Source organism: Hevea brasiliensis, chromosome 14 (genome assembly GCF_030052815.1).
Source record: "Hevea brasiliensis isolate MT/VB/25A 57/8 chromosome 14, ASM3005281v1, whole genome shotgun sequence".
NCBI classification, from domain to species: domain Eukaryota; kingdom Viridiplantae; phylum Streptophyta; class Magnoliopsida; order Malpighiales; family Euphorbiaceae; genus Hevea; species Hevea brasiliensis.
In genome coordinates this window covers 16,347,377-16,366,452 of record NC_079506.1, presented here as the reverse complement: position 1 = coordinate 16,366,452, position 19,076 = coordinate 16,347,377, and the positions used below count along the sequence as shown (strand labels likewise).

At 34.8% G+C, this 19,076-nt stretch overlaps 1 protein-coding gene and 1 pseudogene across 7 annotated transcripts; one reads left to right on the top strand and one right to left on the bottom strand.

The window, feature by feature from the left end:
* The first annotated feature begins 2,277 nt into the window (after positions 1-2,277).
* The window catches only part of LOC110672901 (DNA-directed RNA polymerase V subunit 7-like), a 42,567-nt pseudogene continuing 25,768 nt past the window's right edge, over positions 2,278-19,076 (top strand).
* On the bottom strand, positions 3,910-6,664 carry LOC131172639 (purine permease 3-like). 7 transcript variants are annotated; one of them, XM_058134008.1, is made up of 4 exons: positions 6,523-6,664; positions 6,291-6,386; positions 4,719-5,560; positions 3,910-4,405 (listed from the first exon to the last, which is right to left on the bottom strand). In XM_058134008.1, the coding sequence occupies exons 3-4, from the start codon at positions 5,460-5,462 to the stop codon at positions 4,091-4,093; spliced, it is 1,059 nt and encodes a 352-aa protein (XP_057989991.1). In that variant the 5' UTR covers positions 5,463-5,560; positions 6,291-6,386; positions 6,523-6,664; the 3' UTR covers positions 3,910-4,090. The 7 variants fall into 7 exon arrangements, with proteins under 7 accessions (XP_057989991.1, XP_057989994.1, XP_057989995.1 ...); XM_058134011.1 differs by having other exon boundaries at positions 4,719-5,514; XM_058134012.1 differs by having other exon boundaries at positions 4,719-5,478.

Genomic DNA, 19,076 nt, shown 5'->3' with positions numbered 1-19,076 from the left:
ACATCAGATAAAAGAATTAATTTTAATTTTTTAATTAAATTAATATGGGCTAGTTTTTTTTTTTTTTTTTTTTTTTTACAGTTTCTTTTTGAAAAGTAGATAACACGACCCACTTTACTTATTAACTAAAGTGATAGAGAAAATGAAGCCTAAAACAACTTCGATTATATATATATATATATATATATATATATATATATATATATATATATATATATATATATATATATATATAAGAAAAACCTTTTCTATATATATATATAAGAAAAACCTTTTCAAGAAACTAAATTTGATTATTATGATTATTATAAAATAAAGAAGAAAATATATAATAATATTAATTTATTTTATTTATAAATTACACATACTTATATTTTAAAAATTCAACTTTTTCAACTATTATCTCTGCCGATGGAGCGATCCCTGACCACGAGAAGTGATGGACCTGGACCGGGACCACCCTCACACCGAAACACAGAACTCATTATCGGAAATCCTTTGATTATATTGGGTGACTATGAATCAAATATAAATATTTAAAATTTATATATTTAATAAATAATATATAAATTTTATTATATATTATATTTTATATATTAAATTTATAATAAATTAAATTTAAATAAAAATAAACTCTCATTATTTGAGTTAAATAAGCACAAATTAAATCACAAATTTAAGTTTGAAAATTTAGATTAATTAGAGTATACGAGCATCTTACTAAGACTACTCTTTTAAGACAAAATAAATATTCTTTTTCATGTATATATCAGGATTATAATTAAAATAAAAAAAATATAAATTAATGTTCTATTTATTTAACAGAAAATAACTTATATATGTAAAATATTTTTTATTAAATTATTTTCTTAAAAAATATTTTTTATAAAAATATCTTTTATTATTTAGTTGTAACATTAAATTAATAATATGTATTTATATTATTCGTATATAAGTATTTTCACATCTTAATAAAATTATCAAGAAAATGACTTTCTCTTTAAAAAAATAAGTCATTTTCTTTAAAAATATTTAATTTTTCTTTGATCAGAAAAAAATTTTCTATTAACTCATTTTCTTAAGAACTCCAAACACTAAAAAATACAAAAAGTATTTTCCAAGAAAATATTTTACTCAAAATAGATGTAAGCCAAATTCTTGAAACTTATAGAAATTCGGAGTTTGAAGCAAAGTATCATATGCTTCAACACTCCTCTTGATACTTTTGTAAGATTCAAATTGGCAATCTCAGTTCTCTTAATGTTGGGTTGTGGAGGGTAGGATTTAAAGTTACTCATATGCCAAAATTTTCTTCTTGGCATCGGCTAAATTGAAGCCAAATTGCAGACGATAGTCCTAATTCGAGATGTTTAGGCATTTGTTGGGGAATCAAGAACATAACGAGCCATTCTTCAGCACCAAGGACTTCGTACAATGAAGCCAGTGAAAAAAAAAAAAAAAAAAAGAAAAGAAACTTATGAAAGACTTGCTTGCGTACAATCATTATCAATATATTATTTAATTGAATGAAGATATAGCTATATAATGTTTTTCACATAAATATTTATTTTAATTTAAATATTTTAAGAAATATTTGTACAATGCATATATAAAAATATAAAGAAAATAAATATAAATTGAAAATAATAAATGTAAAGAATTAAAAAAAATTAAGAGATGCCAATAAAATATATATAAATAAATTCTTAGAGTTAGTGATCTAATTACATGAGAAGATTAGAGATGTAGTTAAATGGATTTAGGTTTAGCATTTATAAGATTTAGTCATACAATGAGCCACCTCTAAAAATAATGATTTAATCAGGTTAATCTATTTAACGTTACAAAACATGCAATGATCTATTTATTTAATCAAATTAATAAGTTAAATTATATATTTTGATGCATTTAAATTTATTATTATTCTTTTTATTTTTAATTAAAATATAATTTTACCCTTCTATATATATATAAACTATATAGTTAATGCGATTGGTTTCATTATAACTACTCAATTTGTATATATAAATTGATTTTAAATTTCTTTTAAATATTTTAATATTTAAAATTAAAATTTTATTTATCTTTAGGAATAAAATTAAAGGAACAATTTTAATGAAAATTTAATATTAATTAAAAATAATTTTTATATTAATAAAAGAAATTATTGCAATTATTAATTATGTAGATATTTTAATATAATTTTAATTTAATTTATATAATAATTTAATAGATATAATCTTATGTGTGTGAAGAATATATAAAGTTGAGGGGTAAATGTCACACATGGTACTCAATTTAAGGTTGTGCAATAGTAATGTAATTTAACTTTTGTAACATAAATTTTTTTATTTTTAATTATATCTTTAATTTAATTAACGTAAAACTCTATAACATTATTTTTGTTAATGAGATAATTTATTATATTAAAAAATATATTTTATTTCTCTAAATTTAATACTTATTAAAAAATAGCCCCTAAATTTAAAAAATTTTATATTTTATTAGACTATTCATTTATTTGAATTTATAGTATTTTAATCTAAGATATTAATTTTATTTTAACTATAAGATAGAATTTGAATGGGCCAAATAAAAAGTTCTGTTTAAAGCGTAATTGATGATGGGTCTAGTAAATTAGTTGCGTTGGAATGCTATTATCCCTGCTGAGCACCTGGATGCCAAAGGTCAATCGTTGTCCGCTTGTTAGAAGATTTTGCTTGTATAAAAGCTACCAAAGATCTCGGATGCTACCAAAGATTTCGGATGCTACCTTGCCATCACCTCTTTGGAGAACATAGGGGAGGGAAAAGTGAGACACAGCACACTGGAGATGTGCTCTTTCCAGTTGTGTTCAGTGGCATAGTCATCAAGATTTTCAGGGGAGAGATTCTGGAAGGGTTTGTTCACAAAGTGCTTGAGCAAGATGTTTTCATGAGATGCGGGCCAAATTAGCATATATATCTCTCTTCTATGAAAATGCCAGATTGCCATTATTTGCCTGGAGAGAATCCAGTCTTTCTGAATGACAAGATATCAAAGATTGAAAAAGATGCGTGATTAGATTCATTGCAGAAAGGGAGTTTCAGGCATTGGCTACTTTGGAGGGTGATTATCTTGGACCACTGTCCCAGAGGCCTGCCTTCTTCTTTCCTGGAGATACATGTAAATCTTTCTAACTTTTACAGTTGAACTTGGCTTATACTGTGTTTGGGAAGGAGTTTTTTAAAGTAACAAGAGATTTTTCAAGACTTAAAAACCTTGAACTTTTGTTTGGAAGGATAGAAGGTTTTTTAAAATATGGTTTTTTGACATTTTTAAAACCTTCAAAAATCTTTATTTTTCAACCTATCAAATTTGATAGATTAAGAGGTTTTTTTTTTTAAATTTTCAAATACTTTCAAAAAACCTTCATTCCCTCATTAACACTAAAAAATTATGAATTTACTGAAAATCATGAAAAACTTTACTTTGAAAAACTTACTTTATAAAACTTTACTATTCTTTACCTCCTCTTAAATGGAGGGTTAAGTGGAGGCATGTTTGCTTTTTCTTTTTTTTTTTTTAGCAATGAATATTCCTGGATAACTTTAGCTCTCAGTCTTAAACTGTAGTGATCTGATTTTATATATGTTTTCAAATTTCTGCACTGACTTCTGTTTGCTGATGTTAAAAAATCCTAAAATTCAATAGCGGATGGGAATTCTCGGCTCTTAATTTTCTTGCGTATCAATATTTTGTTATAGATATCAACTTGTTACAGTTTGTTTGGTAAGAACCAAACCGTGGTAACAGTTAAAATCGCTACTTCTAATTTAATTGAAAGGTAATCTTACCAGTTGTTAATCTGAAAATCCACAGAAAGTAACAGCACCAAATTAGGATCAGAGCCAACAAAACAAAACACTGTAAAGAAGCAACTCTCTTGTTAGTTTTTCAAGCAGTTAAAAACTTCAGTTGAACAGAACTTTGGGATCAGCCATGGTCACTTGACAACAATTGCCTCTCAATCAGAAACTTGCTAACAAATATATACAAGCACTTATTACATATATTTTTTACATATATTCAACATATGATTAAACTTCTCCTAATTTTGAAGCCTGATTCTAAGTTTCTTGATTTGCCGGAGCTCACCATAGAAGTAAGAAATGAAGCCCCAGAGAGACAAAACAAGAGAAATCACTTTCTCAACTCGTAATTTTTCGTGGTAGAACAACACAGCTAAAGCCTCTGTCACAGGCAGCAGACCAGAAATTATAATACCAGAGAGCAACGAGGAATGACAGAAAATGACACCGACTGCTCCCATGAAGAAGAATTGCCAAAACACTGCAGTACACACCATTACCACGTAATATTTTGCTCTCCCAAGCTCAAAGTCTCTTGCCTCTCTTGGAATTGCCTGCATCAAGCCATGCCAGTTAAATTATCTATTTTAGATTTCAATCTTAATTGATATTCAAAATTATCATAATGCTAAGGTAACCATTTCATATGTATGGAAGCCCCAAGTTCAGATAAATGAAATTTTAGCCAACTATGATTTCGCATCCTTTTCTATGTTCTGATATAGAAATTGAACTAGAGGATGAGTATTGTTTTATCAAAAGAAACTTCCATTGAAAACATGTTTTTGAATATATATGTAAGCTGGTGTGTGTGTGTGTGTGCGCGGGCGAGAGAGAGAGAGAGAGAGAGAGAGTGAGAGAGGAAACCTCAAAATCCTTGTGCAGAAGCATCCCAATGGTGCAGACTGCAGTAGCGAAGAAAGACAAAACCATCTGCATCTCCATAACTAGAGTGTAAGTGATGGTCTGCTTTGCTTTCTTATATGTCAACTCGATCAAGGGTAGCACAAACCCATAAAGCACTGAAGCTCCAAGCGTCATTAAAAACCCTATAATGTACTGTTTGTCGGTTTCATGAGCAGGGCGATCAGAACTAGCATGGAGGACTAGGACAACAGCTCCAACAGACAATAAGAAAATTGCATTAATGGTAAAAGGTGTGAACTTTTGCTTGACCAAAATATAAGCAAATCCAGCAGTAAAGCCCAGTTGGGTAGCAATTACAAGAGAATAAGTAGTGACGGGTAGAAGAGAAACACCACTGGCAGCAAGAAAATCATCAAAGCCAGTAAGAACACCTATAACAGCACAAGCTAAGAAGAGGTGCGGGCTAATATAGAAAAGCTTGGCCCTGGAACCCTTTTTCCTTCGACGATACAAGTATGAAACAGAGAGAGGAAATATGATAAATGGCCAACCAGCTGTCTGCAGAAAGCATGATATCCAGACACCCTTACCACCTTTCAAGAAGTAGAGCCGCTGGATGAGTGGACCTCCGCAATTGCCTATCCCCAACATTGCACCGTTCAATACGAGCAGGAATTTCTTCAGGGATCTGCTCATCTTCTCTTCTTCACTTGATACTTGGTTATTACTAATGTCGGTCTCCATCTTTGCAAGCCAGTATCTGCTCTCTCATGAAGCACAATTCACAGAATGGATCCTGTCAGCGATATTGCAAAAGTTCTCTATAACAGGCTTATTTGTACCTATTTAAACACACAAATTAAGTATGGAACATGGAGACATCAAAATGCTTGCAGGATATAAAAATAAGGCTTGCTAAATTTACATTGATTTATATCATGTTTACTTCAGGAAGCAGGAGTTGCAGGGTTACCGCCGCAGATAATCTATGAGTAATTTCCAGGTTAAGCTTCATTTGGACTAGAAAGAGAAATAGATTATTGCCAATGGATAATTGATTTTGAACACTCTATTGGATTTTTTTTTTCTTTTTTATTCATTTACCATTGGATTGTTCAAATGGGAATTTTCCCACAGTGGTGTTATCATTGTCTCAAAAAGCGGAGATGAATATCGTCTTCCTTGGAAAACGCAAGGCGATTATACAAATTCTTGAATACCAGATAAGACAATAAAATTCAAATCTTAATGTAACCATAATAAAGATTATTAGGAATCTTTGGAGATTTGACCCTTCCAAAATCACCTTCTAACAGATCATCACATAAGGACTTACATAAATACCATCCCTCTTCAGAATTCAGATGAATGAAATTTCATTTATCCCCATTTCAGCCATATGATTAACATTTGATTGATCCAAATTTACTATACTCGGAAACATTACTACTAGTGGTGGCTGAGTTTAATGGAGATCAAGGCGGTAGGAAAGAAAAAAGGCTAATATTCAACAGTTAGGAAACTAAACATTAATGGTATGCAGTTATACAAGAAAAAGAATCATAAAGTTACCTCTTTGAACAAGATTTCCTGGGCTGCCACCACCTCAAAATCAAAGAACCCCAGAAGAATAAGAACCGAAAAGCCCATTTTTGAAAGAAGACAGTCCTAGCAAATTATGTGGCAGCCAAAGAAAGTAGCAGTATATGAAAATCCATGCAAATCGTCACCTAAAGAAGATAGCAGAAAGCAATTTCATACAAAGCAAGAAACGACGTAACAATCAAGACCCAAAAGCCGGTACCTTGAATTATTTTATGGAACTTGCAGTTTTTAATATTAGCCTTGAGAGGAGGAACTGGCCGCAGAAGACCCTGCCGTTTGAGGGACACGTATTGCTAGGAGCTCAGTGACTCTGTGGTACTGTAACGCGGGCAACAACCAAAGTGGCCGCGGGCCGTATAATTTTTCTTGTTGGGTTGTAGTTTTATTTGACCTTTGGAAATGGGCCGTGGACACTTATTATTAAGAGCTCAGTAACAATTTTCTTTTCTAATAAATTATCTATTTTAATATTTATTATTAAATTAAAACTAATTAATAATATAAAAATGATAATGAGAAGGGTTGGGAAAGAATCGCTGCTCCATCTCAATCCCGAGAGGTAAGAGTTAGAGGCGAGAACTTTCCTACGAGGGAGCGAGGCGGGCGAGTTTTCCCACAGAAACTCTTTTTATTTTTTATTTTAATTTATTATTATATAATATAAAATATAAATTAGAAACATAAGTTTTAAATATAATTTTAATAATATATTTATATTTTTTTAAATTATGATATTTAAGACTCCATTTATTTTATGAAAAATATTTTTTTAAAAAAATTCATATTTTTCAATGTTTAGGATATAAAAAAAATAAGTTAATGAAAAATATTTTCTCAATCAAAATAAAAATTAAGTAATTTTTAAGAAAAATGATTTTTTTTTAAGAAAGTCATTTTTCATTATCTAAATTTTATTGATCTTATTAAAAAATAAAAATACTTATATATACATTATATAAACACATATTATTAGTTTAATATTATAATAAAAAAATAAATCTCACGACCCAATCTCACGGGCTGGACCGGCACTAGGATCTAGACTGGTATAAAGCCCTCAAGACTCGTAGTAAGGCTTACTGTTCCCAACTCCATAACCAAGACTCAAAACTGAGGCCCAACATGTATATAAAGTAAAATAAAATAAAAATATTTTATTTTAAATCGGATCAACCTAACTCAATGATTATCAGCTACTAAAGCGATGAGAGCCCAGCTCAACCCTATTACCACAATTTACAAATTATTTATATATCATAACAAATTTTGTCATTCAGTGAAAAATCAAAACCTCAATTTAACACTGTCTCTAACAAGATCTACAATACTGCTAACACATGCAAAGTTCTAGATTTCAAATTAAAAAAATATATATATCACAAATAAATAACTCGTAATAAACCTGTGAGGAAAAATGCATGTTATTCTGAAAAAAAAAAACTCCTCCTATATCCTAGAAAAATAAGGTGAACATGCGTAAGCGTTAAACTCAAAGAGTAAATATTTATTTTACATATAATTTCTATAACTATGTAATTCTAACACATCCTTAGAAATGAAATGCATTATCTTTACACTAGTTATACAAATCATATTAAGTCACATCAAAGATAATCTGAAGTATTCACACACCCGAGTCAAATCTATACTCACACATACATATATGGGAAGCTGATCCCTCTACCCAGCTCTCTTAATCCAAGCCCTGCCAGCAAGATCAACTCGAGCCGGACTTTCGCTTAATAATCCATATGCGGAGATCAGCAAGATCAACTCAAAGCTGTACTCACCCCGACTTCCTCAAAAAAGACTGGGCCCCAAGCGAGACTAGCTCAAGCCGATTTGCCCGTCCTACCCATATCCATCATGCCATACTACACGCACGCTGACACACACACACAGAGCTCTAGATTATCAAAACACAGTAACTAAAATAGTATTCATCAAGTACAAATGCAATATGGGACATGCCTAATACTTAACTATATATATATATATATGAGTGATGCATGAGCGTGCCAGAAGTATAATAATATTGTAATTATAAATAAAATAAATATCTACTCACTGATTGATTAGAAACTGCTGCGGTAGCAAAAAAGGGAGAAGAATGGATGACCTTGATCACCTAGATAATTATGTTATAAATTTATTAATGCTAACCCAAATCAAAATTTTAAAGAATTAAGGACACTCTAATTTATGCTGGAAATCCGGCAGAGCCTCTCCTATACTTAAGACCTACCCAACCTGTAAAGCAGTTCAAGTCACACTTCTAAAGCCACACATTATCTCAACAACAACACATGGCCCCTCTAACTCAGGCAAATGTCACATAATCTAACAATTCAATTATAAGATCTAAAACGGATATTTTGCAAAAGTCATTCTAGCTAGCTCTAAAAATTCTAAAATTTTATCCCGCGGTCTTTAACAATATTATAGAGCTAACGCAAAAGGAATTATAATTTTCTAGCTACCCACGAATATTTTATGAAATTTTATTCTAAATCCAATACTATAAAATTGAAGAAACTCAGAGTTCGGGTTTACCTATGTCAATTCTAACGCTTGGAATGTGTCCGGGGCATCTGAAAATAGTGGGGTAGCCTATAACTTTGACCCGGTTCCAAAGTGCTTCCGGCAGCTTATCTGCTTGGCCTGAAATTACAGATCTGGGTAACGGTCGAATTGCCATGAAACGAAAGTACCTATGCAAAGCCCATAACACGAGGGGTTAGACTAAAATATTTATATTTACATATAAAATAATTATTTAAAAATTAGGAATGTTACGTTCTCCCCCCCCCCCTACAAAAAATTTATCCTCGAATTTTACACAAGGCAAAATAAAGAATTACAAGATTAAATGGTGAACAAGTACGGGTACTTTTTGCGCATGTCCTGCTCTAACTCCCAGGTACACTCTTCTACTGATTGGCTCCTCCACAAAACCTTAACCATAGGGATCTGTTTTTACCTTAGCTGCCTCATCTGAAAGTCCACTATGGCTACTGTGTCACATCCTAACCCTCAGTAAGATGTAACATGATCCCGTAGTACATCTAATGAACTACCGTACTTCGCTTACCGGTAACCCATTAAATATACTACAAGGGATTTTAAAACAATTTCCTTACTTTTCGAAGGTGGCGAGCACTTTTGGTAGGAATTAAAAACTTTTACTTGAAGTTTAAAGACTAGTTAAAATTTTTGTACATTTTTATTTTTACGCAAATTTTGAAAAATTTTCTGCAGAGTGCCGTCTATAATTGAGAAAAACAGTTCTTCAAAACCTGTGAAAAACACTTCAAAATACTTCATTTCATTTCTCAACCCCAACCACCAATATATCCTCAAATCAGTACAATTCAACCAAATTTCAACTCAAATTTCACAACTTAAAAATTTTTCAAAACAATTCGATAACTCATAAATATTGCATTAAATTAAATTTACATACACAAATCTTAATTTACAAAGGAAAATAAAAAATAATATTATTACAAACTTTAATATACAACTGCTCAATTTTACATTAACACATATGACACTAAACTATTTATATCAAAATAAACTACAAGGGTATAACTAAATACATGTACAAAAGCCTCCGTGTAGTCCCAACAATCAGTAGCTCACTCTACTGCTTTTTCCTTGTCTCTATCTGCGACAGCAAAGAAAGCTGTCGCTGAGTATAATACTCAGTGGTGCACAATAAAATATAAAATGCAAAATATAAAACATTTATCATTAATTCATAGTTCAAATATTTCACAATCACATTTCACAATTTTTTCAAATCACATTTATAACAAATCACAATTTAAATATTTTACAATTTTCAAAGCTTAATATAACATAAATTTGATCAAACAATTTAATAATCATAGTGTTGCCAATCAATAACACAACTTAAGCCGTGACACAAAATTTCCAAACATGCCGTGTTGTACACCACGACAAGGCAAACTCACCCCACTAATCAAAATCAATGAGGAAGGTGGCTAGCTAGCTAATGTATACTCATCCAAACTCACCTCAGACTGGCAAGCCAGAGAGGGAGGAATATAGTCAACCTCACTGTCACACCTTACCCCTCTGTAAGGCATAATATGATCCCGTAGAATACCTAATGAACTACCGAACTTCACCTACCGATAACTCATTAAGTACCCTACAAGGGATTTTAAAATAATTTTCTTATTTTTGATAAGTGGTGAGCATTTTCTAATAAGCACTTAAAACATTTAGCTAAAATTAAAACTAGTTAATATTTTTGGCCCATTTTATTTTTACGCAAATTTTATAAAAATTTTGATAGAGTTCCCTCTGTATTTTGAGAAAACAGTTCTTCAAATACCTGTAAAAAGCACTTCTAAAAATTTTTCTCAACCACTACTTCAATTTCACAATCAAACTCAATCAATTTCACAATCATTTCAATAAATTTCTCAAGTTCAAAATTCAATAATCCTCAGCATACTAGCAATACATTTCATTTAAATTAAATAAAATAGTTGTACTCATATTTCATTAGAGACAAAACAATTTATACACATTCTTACAAATTTACATCAAAAGAAACACAAACTAAACTTTATTACAAACTTCATACAAATTTTTGTACAAGCTGCTCAAGACCCATTTACATGTCCATACATTTATATGCAATACATACATCAAAAGAAATATTTACAATTAGGGTATAAATTATACCCGATGACTTCAAGCTGATAGCTCCTCACACCTCAGCAGCTCAGTCTGCTGCTCCTCTAGTCTCTGTATCTACGACAGCAATAGAAGCTATCGCTGAGTACTAGGACTCAGTGGTGCACAACATACTAAAATAATCTTTATGCAAAATATAAATCACATTTATTCAAAAATTTGACTAAATATGAGCATTAAACACAAAACATGAATTATGAGGTTTTAATGCAAACCAAGTTCATTTCGAAGTATCAAAACACGTTTCACAAAACTCACAGTTAGATCATGCCATTCGAAACAAATAAAATCTCAATAGCCAGAGGCTAAAGAGAAATCACATCACAAGGCTAGCTAGCTCAAATATATGGATATCCATTCACATCCTCTTCTACTGGCACACCTCAACACTTCTCCAGAGAAGGAATCAAAATTCGAAACTAATTACCCCCACTAGTCGTGCTAGTGAGGTGTTCAAATATATGGTCATGACACTGTGGTTTCAAAACTTATCTTAACAATTTGCTAAACATTGTCATTTCAAATATACACAATAACTTTCACAATTTAAATCAAACATCATAAGAATGCCATAATTCAATATTTCACATTGTTCAAAACAGTATGCAGAAGATAATTATAAAAAGTATACGTTGTGCACAAACCTCAAGCGAGTCGCCTCTTGGCCTTGACTCGGTTCCTCGGGTTCTTTTCCGGTATTCTTTTCAACTGAAACACATAATTTTACAGCGTTTCAGTACCATAACTTAGCATAAATCCAAAAATAAATTTAACTTCACTTTTACCTAGCTCTAACGTGCTAAATTCGACGTTCTTGAAATTTTGTATTTTGGGTTACTATTCACTGCACTATTCAAGTCAAATTATTGACTTTCTAAGGCTTAATAGGCATGGGAATTCCAACTTTACCCACATACCACATTTTGGTCACCAAACTTGTTGGTTTTGGTCATTTTCTCAAAACTTAGGTCTTTTAGGCAAAATTGCCAAATTTTCAGTTTTGGTGTCCTTACTTGTACTGTTTCATTGGTCAGTTTACTGTTGAAATTTGGCAAAATTTTCTTCATAGAAAATGTTCCTTATTGTCTTAAGTTTATTCTCCTTTTTGAATCACCCCAATTGGAGTTTTGTAGCTCAAGTTATAAACAAATTACGTTTATTGTTCATATTGCAGAATTTGGTTCTGCAGATTTGTTGCTCCAACTTCGTTCAGCAATTTGATCAAGTTAAGTCCATAATTTGGTCTAATTTTCTTCATATGAAATGTTCTACCATGTCTTAGGTTTCCATCGGTTCAAGAATCGCCTAAATCGGAGTTTTCTAGAGAGAGTTATAGCCATTGAAACTTTACTATTCAAATGGCAAATTTGCAATCTGCAGATTCAGTGACCCAAATTTGCTCAGTAATTTGATTTGGTTAATGGCATAATTTGGGTTTGTGTTCTTCATAAAAGTTTTAGATCTATATCTTATCTAATTACTGGTAAAATTTCAGGTCATTTTGACCTGCCTAGCTCAAGTTATGACCAAATGAACAAATACTGTTTATTTGGTCAGTTTGTGCAGAGGCAGCCTGCGATTTTCAGACTTCGGCCACTTTGTTCACTAGGTTTTCGTCACTTTTTGGGCAGGCTTCCTAAATGAAAATTGTGTCATTTAGTGCCTATTTTCATCCCCAATTGGTCCCATATCCATTGGACTTGTAAAATTCCATTTTTGGTCCCTCAAAGTTGACTTTTGGTCATGGTGCATACCCAATCCGAATTTGACTTTGATTCAAACACTTCTAACACACTTAATTAGGTCACAAATGACCATTTCTTTTCTTAAACTATGTCAAAGACATCATTTAGCACTTCTTCACATTTTTGGTCTCTAAACCCTAAGTATCCAAACCCTAATTCACTAACCTCATGCATTTACTTGATTCCATGCCTCTAACCATAGTCATTCAACTAACTAAGGTTTATATACCCAATTAAATCCATCAAACCACGCAAATATACTCCCATATACATGCTGGCTGAAAATCATTCATGGTCCTTCAACAAATTTTTATTTCATTTTAAGCATTTTTCTAAGTTAACTAAGTTATAAACACAAGTAATAAACTCATTTGCAACTTAAATCACTAACCTTTGTGTAGCAACTTCTAACTCCCCTTTTCTCCAATTTTCTTTCTTCTTTTCTTCTTTCTTTGATGACCAATCTTCTTCTCAAGTTGCCTAGACAAGCTTTAACTATGGTGGCTTACTTTTCTATGGTGAAATCTTATAATATGCAAGCTCAAAATTGAGCTTTAATGGAGGTTTTGGTGTGGGAGAGGGAGAGTGACGTTTTTGAAGAAGACTTTTGTGTTTTATTTATTTTTTTTTCTTTTCTTTTATGTCTTAAGAAGACCAAAAATCAATTTAAGTAAATTTATTAATTATATTCTTTATGGCATCATGCATAATGTCATCTCCCTACACCTTTTTCATTTTCTCTTTTTTTTTTTCTATTAGTTCTTTAATTTAATTCTCGATCCCGAAGCTTTCTTTTCTCCGATTTTATTTAACAGTTAGGTCAGGAGTCAGCTCTCAGGGTCAATTGACCAAATTGCCCCCTCGCCGATTCATCCTGGTTTGTAATTAATTCCATATTTCTTCTGGCTCCCTGACCTAATTATTTGACTGGCTTAACAGTTCTTTTTCGTGATTTTCTCTTTTCCACTGTGTTCATAAGGGTCCTAAGGACCGCGGCGTCACATTTTACGGTTCAAAATTTGAGTTTAAAATGACTTCGCTGTCGTTCCCGAGAAGGTCACCCATCGCTGTGACTCTCGGCTCGTTTAACTTCTTATGTTCTGTTTTTCTTGTTTATACTTAACTAATTGGACATTACTAATTATTTATGTTTATGGTTTATCTAGTTGTCTTAAGTGTGATTCTAATCCCCTTAATTGTCCGGACCGACACCGGTCATCGGAACAGTGAAATATACCAGGCTATACAAATGGGGTGTTACAATTCTCCCCCCTTTAAATAAATTTCGTCTCGAAATTTTACCTGGTACTAATCTCTGAATAGCTGTGGGTGCTGTCTCCTCATGTCCTCTTCTCGTTCCCAAGTAGCCTCCTGACCCGAATGATGGTTCCACAGCACTTTTACCAACGGTATCTGTTTGTTCCGTAGCTGCTTCATCTTATAAGCCAGAATCTCTATGGGTTCCTCTTCATATGTGAGGTCTGGATTCACTTCAATTTCTTCTACTGGTAGTACATGAGATGGGTCTGATCGATACCTCCTCAACATAGACACATGGAAAACATTATGTATCCTTTCCAACTCTGGAGGTAATGCCAACCGATATGCCAAATGACCCACTCTTTCTAGAACCTCATATGGCCCAATGAAACGGGGACTCAGTTTTCCCTTTCTGCCGAATCTCATAATTCTCTTCCAAGGAGAAACTTTGAGGAAAACTTTCTCACCCACTGCATACTCAATATCCCTTCTCTTCAGATCAATGTAGGACTTCTAATGGTCTGATGCAGTCTTAAGTCGATCTCGGATCACCCTGATCTTCTCCTCAGTTTGCTGAATAAGTTCAGGTCCAATCATCTTTCTTTCACCCACGTCATCCCAACACAACGGGGTTCTACATTTTCTGCCATACAAAGCTTCATATGGAGGCATCCCAATGCTTGATTGGTAGCTGTTGTTGTAAGCAAACTCAATCAAAGGCAAGTGTGTATCCCAACTGCCCTCAAACTCAATCACACAAGCCCGCAGCATGTCCTCCAAGATCTGAATTACCCTCTCATACTGGCCATCTGTCTGTGGATGGAATGCAGTACTGAAGTTCAATCTAGTTCCTAGGGCTCTCTGAAGACTATCCCAGAATCTAGAAGTGAACCTAGGATCTCTGTCTGACACAATGGATACTGGCGCTCCATGCAGTCTCACAATCTCATCGATGTATAACTTGGCCAATCTTTCTAAACTGTAGTCCATCCGAACTGGCAAAAAATGAGCAGATTTAGTCAGTCTGTCAATAATGACCCAAACTGCATCATGACTCTTCTGTGTCCTCGGAAGTCCCATCACAAAATCCATCGTTATTCTCTCCCATTTCCACTCTGGTACTGGTAGTGGATGTAACAACCCAGCGGGTACTTGATGCTCTACCTTTACTTGCTGACAAGTTAGGCATTTAGAAATAAACTCTGCCACATCTCTTTTCATACCCATCCACCAGTAATGCTCCTTTAGCCCTCTATACATTTTTGTGCCACTAGGGTGCATGGCAAAAGGAGACTCATGTGCTTTCTTCAAAATGATCTTCCTCAATTCAACATCATTAGGAACACACATTCTGCCCTGGTGTAGCAGTAGACCATCATCTCTGATTGAGAATTCTGGTTTCTTGCCCTGCCGGACTTCTTCCAACAGCTTCTGATACTTCTGATCATTCTGAGTAGCCATTCTAATCTGATCAATCAACATAGGCTGTACATGCCATGCAATTGCTTTCTGTCCCTCATCATTAATCTCTAAGCTGGCATGTAATGATCTTAACTCGTGTACCAAAGACAAAGGAGTAACCTGTAGACTTGCCATAGTCTTGCGACTTAAGGCGCCAGCCACAACATTAGCTTTCCCTGGCTGATAGTCTATCAGAAAATCATAGTCTTTTATCAACTCTAACCATCTCCTCTGTCTCAAATTCAGCTCTTTCTGGGTGCCCAAATACTTTAAACTCTTATGATCTGTATAGATGTAACACTTTTCTCTATACAAATAGTGTCTCCAGATCTTAAGAGCAAACACAATAGCTGCAAGCTCCAAATCATGTGTTGGATAGTTCCTCTCATGCGGTTTCAGCTGGCGTGATGCATAGGCAATGACATTTCAATCTTGCATCAATACATAGCCTAACCCATTGTGAGAAGCATCACTATAAACTGTGTATTCTTTACCCAGAATAGGTAAAGTCAGGACTAGAGCTTCAGTCAAACATTTCTTCAATTCATCAAAACTCTGTTGGCATTTATCCGTCCACTGAAATTTTACGTCTTTTCTAAGTAGCTTGGTCAATGGAGATGCCAACATGGAGAATCCCTTCACAAATCTACGGTAGTATCCAGCTAAACCCAGAAAACAATGAATTTCTGTGACATTTCTGGGTGGCCTCCAATTAAGGACAGCTTCAATCTTACTTGGATCTACCTTGATGCCCTCTTCTGATACTACATGCCCCAAAAAAGATATTTCCTTCAGCCAAAATTCACACTTCGACAATTTGGCATATAGCTGTTTCTCCCTCAAAGTCTGCAGTACAATCCGCAGATGTCTATCATGCTCTTCTGCATTCCTCGAATAGACCAATATATCATCTATGAATACCACAACAAAGTGGTCGAGGTATGGTCTGAAGATAGTGTTCATTAGATCCATAAAAGCAGCCGGAGCATTAGTTAACCCGAATGGCATAACCAAAAACTCATAATGGCCATAACGGGTTCTGAAGGCAGTTTTAGCAATACTCTGCTCTTGTACTTTCAACTGATAATAACCTGATCTCAAGTCAATTTTGGAGAACACAGCTGCACCCCTCAACTGATCAAACAAGTCATCAATGCGGGGCAATAGATATCTGTTCTTTATTATCACCTTATTCAACTGCCGATAATCAATACACAAGCAGAGAGTGCCATCCTTCTTCTTTATAAACAATACTGGCGCTCCCCAAGGTGACACACTAGGGCGGATAAAGCCCTTGTCAAGCAACTCTTGCAATTGTACTTTTAACTCTTTTAATTTTGCAGGTGCCATTCTATATGGCGTTATGGAGATTGGGTCCACACCAGGCATAACATCAATCTCAAACTGCACCTCTCTTTCTGGAGGTAATCCTGGCAATTCATCGGGAAACACATCCGGAAAGTCACATACAGTAGGGATGTCCCTCAATGCTGGACTACCCACTTGGGTGTCTATCACATGTGCCAAATATGTCTCACACCCTTTCCTAATCATTTTTCTGGCCAGTGTAGCTGAAATGATGTTTGATGGCAGTAAATGCCTCTCCCCATGTATTACCACATCACCGTACAAAGGGAGACCAAAAGTGACTGTCTTCAGTCTACAGTCAATCATGGCATGATGCCTGGCTAACCAATCCATGCCCAAGATGATATCATACTCTCTGAAGGGCATTTCAATCAAGTCTGATAGGAAAACATGTCCTTGGATCACCAAAGGACAGTCTCTATAAATTCTGTTGACCCGGACCTCTTGTCCTAACGGGCTAGTTACTAGCACTTCAAAACACATTTGCACACATGGAATAGCAAGTGAACTGACTATGCTAGCACTAACATATGAATGGGTTGAACCCGGATCAAAAAATACAAATACTTCTTGATCAGAGATAGAGAATATACCGACTACAACATCAGAAGTCTCAGCCTCTTCTCGCTGTCTCATTGTGTAGATTCTGGTTGAAGCACTTCCTTGTCCTGAATGACCAACTGTGCCCTGACTGCCTGAAGCAGTGCCTCTACCTCTGCCTCTTCCTGCCTTGGTTGTGAACCTGCAGAGGCGGGACTGCGAGTAGATCCCTCGGCAGTAGTAGGAGCTGGACCATATCTCGAAGACGGAGCACTAGTGCAGTCTCTTGCTAAATGACCCTTGCCTCCGCAGTTAAAGCAGGCTCCAGTGGCCCAATAACACTCCCCCCCATGAATCTTGCCACAAGTCTCACAGGGGCGGGCAGAATGTGAACCCCTGCTCGACTGCTGACCAGACCTAGGGGGTCTCTGTCCGGAGAATCGGCCCCTACCAAATCTTCCACCTCGACCCCTGCTGGGTCCACTAAACTTCTTTCTCTTTCCAGAGGTAGCACCAGAACTCTGTTCAACTGATTTTTCCCCCTTGTCTTTTTCTGATTTCTCAGCTTTTTCTGATTTTTCTTTCACTGGGGTTGCTTCTGATTCAATTCTCTCCAGTTCAAGTGCTTGAGACATAAGCTCTGAGAAGTTGCTGTGTCGAAATCCCACAACTTGCATCCTTATGCTGGGCTTCAAACCCGTCTCAAATCTCTTGCACCTTGCCTTGCTGGTAGTAAGGAGACTCCCCGCATAGTGACTCAGGCGGGAGAACTCCCTCTCATACTCTGCCACTGATCGATTTCCTAGTTTCAAACTTAAAAATTCTTGCAGTTTCTGATCAACATATGTATCTGGGATGTATTTCTGTCTGAACTCTCTGATGAAGTCATCCCAGGTCAGCACTGGTGGTTCAACCAAGCTGTGGGGGATGGTCTTCCACCAATCATATGCATCCCCTTGCAGTAGCGACACAGAGTATTCAAACTTCAGTTCATCTTGGCAGTGCAGCTTCTTAAATACTCTGTCCATTCTTTCAAGCCATTGCTCTGCCTCCAAAGGGTCCACTGTACCCTTAAATTCTGCAGCCCCATACTTCAATAACTTATCATACTGTCTGGCTGGAGGCAGTGGTTGTGCCACAGGTGGTTGGGGTGGAGCTTGAACAGGCATACCCCCAGCCATTTGTTGAAACATTGCCGCTATCTGCTATGCAAACTGTGCAGGAAACTGCGGCATTTGCGGGGCTGGTGCTACTGACCCACTGACATTCAGTAAAGCTGGAGCTTCCCCTTGTGCCTCAGCTTCAACAGACTGCTCAACTGAGTGATCTCCTTCTTCCATTTCAGGCTGAAGTTAGGGTATCTCCTGAACAAGTAACACATGGAGATTTCCCTCCGTTAGTTCATATTCATGATGCAATGCACTGTATGTAACAATTATGGACATTGAGCAGTTGTACTTAACAAAGAAAAACACAAATTCACAAGTTAAAACATACTTCAAAAATTTGCTCTGATACCACTAAAACATGTCACACCTTACCCCTCTGTAAGGCATAACATGATCCCGTAGAATACCTAATGAACTACCGAACTTCACCTACCGATAACTCATTAAGTACCCTACAAGGGATTTTAAAATAATTTTCT